The sequence below is a fragment of the Melospiza georgiana genome, chromosome 5 (genome assembly GCF_028018845.1).
Source record: "Melospiza georgiana isolate bMelGeo1 chromosome 5, bMelGeo1.pri, whole genome shotgun sequence".
In the NCBI taxonomy this organism is placed as follows: domain Eukaryota; kingdom Metazoa; phylum Chordata; class Aves; order Passeriformes; family Passerellidae; genus Melospiza; species Melospiza georgiana.
The window spans coordinates 22632722-22641766 of NC_080434.1; the positions used below are offsets into that span (position 1 = coordinate 22632722).

At 46.9% G+C, this 9045-nt stretch overlaps 1 protein-coding gene across 1 annotated transcript in view; it reads left to right on the forward strand.

Moving 5' to 3' along the window:
* Nucleotides 1-8109, forward strand: part of UNC5C (unc-5 netrin receptor C) — a 250546-nt gene extending 242437 nt beyond the window's left edge. Inside the window, exons 13-16 of the mRNA XM_058023958.1 lie at nt 340-489; nt 724-888; nt 5205-5383; nt 5620-8109. Of these exons, the coding sequence (XP_057879941.1) occupies nt 340-489; nt 724-888; nt 5205-5383; nt 5620-5785 (660 nt within the window). The 3' untranslated portion in view covers nt 5786-8109. The remainder of the gene's footprint in view (nt 1-339; nt 490-723; nt 889-5204; nt 5384-5619) is intronic.
* The last annotated feature ends 936 nt before the right edge of the window (nt 8110-9045 follow it).

Below are 9045 nucleotides of genomic sequence, written 5' to 3' on the forward strand. Positions count from 1 at the left end.
ATTTGAGCAATGGCGAATAATCTGTTTCTATACTCAAGCAGTGACTGCATGCAAAGGCTTCACATTCCACTGAATAGCAGAATTGAGCTTCTGCTTACAGGACATGTGAGAGAACACTGTGTCTCCCTGCTGGGCTGCTGCTGGATGAAAGAGGTGAAAGGGTTACAGTCAGATCAACTAATGCAGTTCCAGTTCACAGGGACACACAATTCTGTGCAATGCCTGTGTATTTTTTTAATCTGTATGACACAAGTTACAGCATCTACACTGGACTCAGCAGACCAGTGTGCTGTGTTGATGGAACCTGACCACTTTCTTCTTTTTATCCCAATACTGCAGGAAGTCCTCCAGCTTGAGCAGCAGATGGGTGGGCAGCTTTTGGAAGAGCCTAAAACTTTGCATTTCAAGGGAAGCACCCACAACCTCCGTCTGTCCATTCATGACATTGCCCATTCCCTCTGGAAGAGCAAGCTGCTGGCTAAATACCAGGTGAGCATAGCATAACATTCGCATTGGACGCTAGCAGTGAGGCTTAAAGAAATACTGTCACACACAGGTGTTTTTAAAAAACACCAGGAGTCAGACTGTAGTTCCATGGACATTTTTTTCCCCTGGGCCATTTGCAGTCACATTAGCACGGAGCCTGCAGTCCCTGGTGACATAGCATCCATGTCTTGGTTCCACATCTCTCCCTGACTATACTTTTTTGCTTTTCTTCTGCAGGAAATTCCCTTTTACCACATCTGGAGTGGATGTCAGAGGAACCTGCACTGCACCTTCACACTGGAAAGGTTCAGTCTGAACACCCAGGAGCTGGTGTGCAAACTGTGCGTGCGACAGGTCGAAGGAGAAGGACAGATCTTCCAGCTTAACTGTTCTGTCTCAGAGGTAAATGACACTTGTGTACTTTTCCATCCAACTGCGGGAATATGGGATGGCTAAGAAGGTAAAACCTTTCCCACTGGGACCTCTTTAGTGCTCCCCATTTTGGTCCTGACTGCTGGTATGGACATAAAGAGTCATTAAGTCATTGCTTTGTCTCTCCTGTTGCATTTTTCCGTAGTTTCTCTCATCTGGAAGGATGCATCCCTCCTTCAAAGGTGGGAGGTCTGTCTGCTAGTGCTGCCTTTCTGTGCCTATCTGGAGGAGCTCTTTGCCTACCACTCCCTGAAACATCTCATGAAGCTCTTATGGTCCTGTTTCCTTGGCAGTCCATGAGACCCAGTATGTCTGATAGTTCCCTGGAGAGAGAGAGAAAAGAGAATAGGAAAATGTCAGTGTTGTGTCTTCCAAGAGCCACTCCCCTCTGATCCAACATAATAGCTGCTGTGCAATAGGAAATATCAGATGGTCTGGTTGCAGTAACTTTTCTCCTTGTATTTTGCTACTACTACAAATCCTGACTTTTGTCTTTGGCAATTTTTTTTTTGATGGCTGACATTTTCCAGAAGAAATACTATCATGAGTTTGCTAATGCTGTGTAGCACCTGGAGAATTTTAGCTCCATGGGGCAGTCAAGCTTGGGGCTGAGATGGAGCAACAAATTCAGGTGTGAAGTGGCATTGACTTCAGTGAATGTGCTGGTGGGTTTTATCCCTGATACCCTTGGCAGCTATGAGGAGCAGACTGTCAGGTGGCAATTACTGCTGGCTGGCTTGGGGAAGGGCTGCGAGAGCAGAGATGAAAGTTGCTTGTGCTGTAGGGCTCTGACAATGAGCACCATTACCCATAACATCTGCTTGGTTAGTGGGTGTAAAGTTACACATTCATCTGGGGACTACACAGTATTAAGGACAGATGGTAAAACAAGCATCATAAACAATTATTGTAATAAGTGCCGCATTGAGGTAATCACTAATTTAACCTCACAGAGAAGAGTAAGAGCTGAAAGTAACTTTAATGAAATGCAAGTATACACTATAATCATCTTCAGCTGGTTGTGTGTAATAGGGCCTGGTAATAGATTCAGAACAGGGTAATATTCTTGTCTAGTGCTGTGATCCTATCCATCAAGGATGAATAGAGGGAGTGAACAATACCACTGTGATCAAGGCTGCCTCCTGCAAAATTGCCCCTTATTGTTGACACCTTGTGATATTCCCAAACTCCAGCAAGGAACAGGAGGACCTTGGGCTGCTAAGAGCTGGGATATAGGGCCAACTAGGGAAAATCCTATAACTCAAAGATCTGATGAAAGGGTAATCACCTAAAAGGGTAATAACTGCAACTTGGAAACCAATGTATGCCTCTAGAAGCGTGATAAAGACATCAGACCAGGCATCAGGAAATCATAGCTCTGGTTCCTTACATTTTCTTCTGAGGTTAGGCTAGTGGTATCCAGCCAGCGGTTAGGCATTGCAGGACTGTGCTGGCATCTTTCCTTATTGCTGCATCTGTCTCTCTGCCACTGTCACCCTGCAATAAAAATTTAGTAACACAGTTTCCTGAATCCTCCCTTGATGGGCTTTCTTTTTAGTCCACAGCAAAGGATGTAAAACTTCTGCAGATTAAACTGTCTTATACTGGCTTTATACAGTGTCTACCACTGGGACTTCCAAAATACAAATGCAGTGAGTGCCAAAACACACACATTTGCAAAGCAGGAGGAAAATAGTGATAAAGGTCTCCCCTGATTCATTTTTGAAGCCCTCTTTTTATATTGTACCATTGACACTCACACAGAAGAGCCACAGACAATGCTACAGATACCTGGGGCCCTTCTGCAGCAATCCTGAAGCCCCTGGGGCTGCAGGTCACCTAGAGAGCCAGGGCAGCACATGTGTCCTTTGGCCCAGAATATAAAGAAAGGATTATCTGTCTGCAATGCCACTGCCACCACCCCACTGCCACTTCCAACCTCCCAGTGTGGGTGAGCCTGCACACAGCACTAGCGTCAGGCACATCATTTTCCTGGCTCCTGGGCAGTACCTGCTGCCAGGCTTTGGCTACTGGTGTTGGGACAGGCAGTCTGTGATCCACAGCCTTGGCGCCCAAGTACAGATGCCACATTCAACTTGTTAACTGAGGACATTACAGTGTTGTATAAATCTTCCTTAGTTAGAAATTTCTCTGATTGCCTAAAATGCCATGCCTTTTAACAAAAACAACCCAAAAACCCTAAAACAAACAAACAAACAAAAAGCCAAAAAAGTTCATATTTACACAGTGGAAAAGAAATAATTGGTGTATATAAAAGAGTGGAGCCAGAAGGTTTCATTCTGTGCATTGCTCATGGACACTGGCTCTTCCCTTTCCATCTCTAAATTCATTTTTGGTTGGTAAACCAGAGATTGCACAGGACTGTGAGCATCCCCAGCAAAATCCTTGAGGGGTTTGTGATTACAACTTCAGCCAGGAGCTGCCTGGCTTTAAGACTGTTTCAGGTATTACAGCTCCTTCCCAACAGCCAGTTTGACACAAAGCAGCAAGACAGTTCACAGAGGAGAAAACAAATTGATATTTAATGACAAGTCTTTAGCATGAGTGTTTCTGGCTGCCTGGGGCTGTGATCTGGCAGAGGGGGAGGAGAAGCAGCTCCCCCATTTCTACTAGAAAAAGAATACCAAATTGTGAAATAGACTGAGCAGCATTAGGGCAGAACCAGCCATGTTTGCTGCTTTTTCCATCATGGACCTCGGTGTTCCTAAAGAAACCCAACCATCCAAATTTACCAGCTATCATTGTCCCACCAGCTACCAAGCCTTTGGGCACTAAATCCATCCAGGCCAAGGAGCAGACAAAATCCTTGCCCAGAGGAGCCAACTGCTGTTATTCCCAGGGGTGTTAGAGTGGTGCCATAGGACCCTTCCAGCTGGGAGGACCGCATCAAAGAGCATCAACACCACACCTGCAGGGGACAAGCTGGCTTTGGGGATGACTTTTCCCTTGAAACACTTGCTGCCACACCGCCTTGGAGCACAGCAGGTGTCTGGGGGAGAGGGGGCAATGCCTGCCACCCCCCTACCTCACCCCCTGCTCTGAGCACGTGCTCTCCATCTATTTCCAGAGTCAAAGTCACAAGCAGATGAGGGCTCAGCTTGTGCCTGGGGTGGTACTGACTGTTTGTCTGAGGTCTGCAAAGTATTGGAGGCTTCAGAGAGCTTGGGTACTGCCAGAGGGATGTCAATAGTGTGAGCCTGTGTTGCAGTTGGAATTTATTTTATTGATTCCTTGTTAAGTGCTTCATTTCCTTGTACCCCCATGTTCTCCCAGAGCTGGTTTACCCCTGGGTTTTACTCTCCCTCAAAGCTGTTCCTCATGCCATTCCCCACCCCTTGTTCCAGCTCTTTCCCTGCCTGTCAAGGCAACCCAGCCCTTGATTCCCAAACCTTCTCTGCCACTTAAACCTCAGGCCAATCTCTGTCTGCAACACCACTTTGGAATTCCTCTATTCCTTAAAGCCCCATTGGCCCATGTGACCCATCCTCTCCACCCTCCTACCCAATTTGCCCCAGACACTTGATGCCTCTTCCTCCCTCAAGGATTCCCCATTAGTTAGCTATTTGTGTGCACCCCCTGACTAATGTCTGAACAAAACCCCTTGCACAAGGGAGCTGGAGGGTTTTTTGTCCTGCTCCCTTCACCTGTAATAAACTGCTCCTTGTGGAAAAATAAAGATCAGCTGGTGCCCAACGTGTGGTTCCAGCTGGTGCTATCCACTGGAGTCTTTAGCAAGCTCTTCTGGTTCACCAGCAGCCACGCCAAGGTGTATGGAACAGCTCCAGGAAGAATTCACCTGGAGTTAAACTTCAGAGCTGTGGCTTTACAGGCCTGGTCCTGGCTTGGTGGGACACTGGGGCTTGGGAAGATGCTGGGAAGCGGGTCTTGTCAGCCATGCCAGGAAAGCCCAGCCCTGCTCTGGTAGTAGCACTTTGCTCTGAAATGTGTCCAAGTGACTGATCTTCATTATTTCCTGTAAGTGATTAATTAAGATGGCCATTTTGTCCAGCTATAGTAATATTTATCCTCAAAAAAAAAAAAAAAAAAAAAAAGAGGAGGAAAAAAAATTTTTTTCTACCCAAAGCTAATTATAAATACTTCTGCTTTTCAGTGGATTAACATGTTTATGTTAGTGTTTACTAGATTAGCAGAGGGCTGCAAGTTAAAGCCCTGTGTCTCAGAGGATGTAGTTCTACCATTGTCTTTTCACTCAGTAACAAAACTGATGGGTTGTTCAGGCTTTTTTTCTGTCTTTCCAATCTCAGGAGCCTACTGGTGTTGATTACCCTCCCATGGACTCAGCGGGCACCATCACCACCATCGTGGGGCCCAGCGCTTTCAGCATCCCCCACCCGATAAGGCAGAAGCTGTGCAGCAGCCTGGACGCTCCCCAGACCAGGGGCCACGACTGGCGCATGCTGGCCCACAAGCTGAAACTGGACAGGTGAGCAGGGCTGCCCATGTGTGGTCAGGCAGGGGAGCTCCTAGGGATGCGGGGGATATGTGCAAAAACATCCTGCTGCAAGTCCCACTGAAAGCACATGGACACGCTGGTCATGCTGACTACACAGGGGATGAGCACCTTGACAGCACCAGCAACAGGGGTGGGTTGAAATCATATGAATTGAAGTCATTTCCATGCAGCTCAAAACCAGCAAGTTTCCTTTTGGCTCATTGCAGGTACTTAAATTATTTTGCTACGAAATCAAGTCCCACCGGGGTGATCCTGGATCTCTGGGAAGCCCAGAATTTCCCTGATGGCAACCTGAGCATGCTGGCAGCAGTTCTGGAAGAAATGGGAAGACACGAAACAGTTGTTTCTTTGGCAGCAGAAGGAAATTACTGATGCAGCCTTGGCATGACCAGGAAGGACAGACGCGGGGAGCGGTAATGCCCTGTTATTGCAAAGGAGAATTGAAATGAAAACCCAGACCAATGAGTGAACACAAGAGACATTTCAGAGAAGAAAGCAAGCAAACAAACAGAAAAAAACCAGCCCTGACCTTCACACGTGCTCTCCTTGTACATTATCACAGGATCAGAAAGAGATCATGCAAAGTTGTACCTTGAAAATATAAATCAACCTAATGTTCCTCTCGGCTTGGCTGTACACTGCTTGGTACAGGTTTTTACAGTTTCCTAGGAAACGCTTTTTATTGCTATCCAGATATATGGATAAACTTTCTTAACAATCCCAGTTTCTATGGATGTTGTTTACATCAAATTCTGGACAGGGGTAAGGAAACTGTCCATGGCTCTTTATATTTTTTTGTTTAAAGCCATTGTAGACAAGACTATGGACAGTTGGTTGTGGCTATTTCAGCTTATTGGTTTCTGGTGAATTCAGATTTTGGCTACAATTCTGCACATTGGTTGTCTCACAATGATCCTCCTGTCATTGTTCTGTTTCCTAGACCTACTTGTAAAAAAAAAAAAAAAAACAAACCAAGAAAATCAGGGTGTGCATCTGGAAAGCAGGTACTCTGGCTGATAAGCAGGAACACACGAAATGTTCCCTTTCTTCCCCAAGACAGTCCCACTGAGCCTTTTGTGGAGAATAGCTCTTGGACAGTGGGGAATGAAGGATCTGAGTTAATTTTCAATTCACACCCTTTCCACCCCTTTGCTATATGAGGGGCCAGATATGCAATTCAGAGTGGTTGGAGGGGAGGGGGAGAAACCCAGAAAAAAATGTAAAAGAGAAGTTGCTATGATAGTTATTTACTGATTAGTATCTAGTGCAAGGATTATAATGACTATTATTATTGCCATTATTACTTTATTTCTAATATTGTCAGCAGCAGAATGAATAATTTCTGGTTTTATGGAACCTGTTGTCCCCTCCCTGAAGGTCTTTTTAAGACATGTCCCTCTCTATGCTGTCTGTCCTTCCATTTGTCATCATACTCCTCCTCCAGAGTCCTCTGCCAGCCCACAGAGGCTGCTCACCTCTTGTTAGCATTGCTGTGCTCCATGGCCAGTGCCAAGGCAGCATGAACTGGTGACACTCTGCTGATCTTCACCTACCAAGTGTCTGACCCTGGCGTGACAGGTTGCTCCAAGAAGCTGTCCTGGGGTGGCTGTGAACCAGAGATGGTGCAAGCATGTGGAGGCACTGACATCCTCCACCTGATTTATGCATCCAAGGTGGGCCTCCATAATTTTTGCTTTGTTTTGTAGCATTCTAAGAGCCAGAAGTTCCCCACAGATCTGCAGGTCTCACTGAAACCCACCAGCTCCAGCAATGCTTGCTGTGCCAGGGCTGCTGCCAGCCCAGCCCTCTGCTGGGTCACTTCTGTGTGAGATGCACTTGGCAGATCTCCATGGACATTCCCAGGCACTGCTGCAGCCAGGGAAGCCTGTGTTCCATGGGGCAGTGCAGGGCAGTGGAGTGGTGAAGTTGAGATCCTGTGTGCTGCAGTTTGCTGCCTTTGCTGCTCCTGCCACCACCGCTGCCTGGGCAGGGCAGTGCAGTCCTCGGTGGCTGGCCAGGGAACACTTGTCCCTCTACAGCCCTCACAAAACGGGTGAGATGGGAGCTTTGCAAAAGGAGCAAACCAAAAATGGTTGTCACTGCAAACGTATTTTGTTCTGTTCACTGAAAATTGTGGCTTTGGTACATGACAGCACATAGGATTGCAGTAGTTTTACCACCTGACTGGGCTGTCATTTATGTCTGGCACAGAAAGGCTTGTCTGCCCCAACCTGTCCACTCCAGGTTCCCAGCAAGGCCCTGGTTGTTGCTGTGGTGCACACATGCATGCCCCTGCCCACGTACACATTACCATTCCATATGCTTCCCGAGACTGAAGTTAGCTTGTTCTCTTTTGTGCTTTTAGTTTTGCTTTCCCCAAGGCTTTCCAGATTGCACCTTTGAAGGTAACTGAAAATGTCATCGGTCAAAATGAAAAGAAAATTTCATCTGACCTTTTTTTCCATTTGACATTTCCACAGCCTTGTCACTTTTTGCTTATAGTTCCCTGACCAGTGAGTTAGGTTTTGATTTACCACCAGACAGCCAGCCCAAAAAGTTCTCTTCCTTGTAAGAGGTAACCAGGCAGTTTGCAAACCAGCATTTCAGTCAAAACTGGAGACCAGAGGACATTGTAGCTTTCAACATCTGTGTGCATTTTGCTCGTGTAAGCCCCACCTTCTCTTAATGTGGAGATGCCAATGCTAATGGAAATTTTGCTTTCAACTTCTGGAGAATTGGACTGGGGCTTTCAGCTCTGCCCTTTCTCCACACCTTTAACTTACCTCAGAGGGCTAAAATGGCTCTTAAAGGTAGGTCTCAGCTTTTCTCCTTCCCATGCCATCTTTAGGTGTAATCAGTTGTGTTTAGTTTGTCGTTCTTCACCTTTTCCATGTGGCCTTCCTTGACTTCCCTTCCAAGGCAGGTGCAGGAGCTGAATTGTCCTTAAACCTTTGGCTTTTTCAGCTCAGTCTTTGTTGGTTGATCCCCAGGCTCACTGTTGCTCCCCAGCTCTCATTTTTTATAGGTGGGCAGCATGTGCACCCTTCTCACCAGGATCTGGGCCACAGTCTCTTGTTTTTCTGTTCTGCTATGAGTTTGCTATGAGTTGATGCTCCTTTGGCGAGCCCTCTGACCTGTGTTCTGATGCCTTCTGCAAGAGAAACAATTTGCAGATGAACAACTTCCTTAGTGTTTTGGGCCATTTTCCTTTCACAAAATCACAGTAAAGAGGATTTGTTGGAAGGAAAAATGCACACTCTGATTAAGAGTGGCTGGAGGTCAGGAATGTAACCCTTCATCACTGAACATGACTTGGGCAGCAGCATGACTGCCACTGGGTAGTGAAGCTGCTGTTCTTCCCCCAGCTGCTCAGAAACCACCTGCCATGCCCTGCTGCAATCACAGGCTGGGCGGTTTCTCCAGCAGCAGCTCCATAGGCTCGGCAGGCTCCCAGCACAGCTCCTTGGGCTGCCTCAGCCCTGACAGGGCAGGGAGAGCAGGGGAAGGTTCCTCCACAGAGCCCCAGCTCATCCCAGCAGCTCTGCACCCATTCTTTGCCACTGCTGCTAACAGCAGCTCCCACCTCACCTCACACTTCCCTGCATTAATTTTGCTCAGATTTTTCTTTTTTT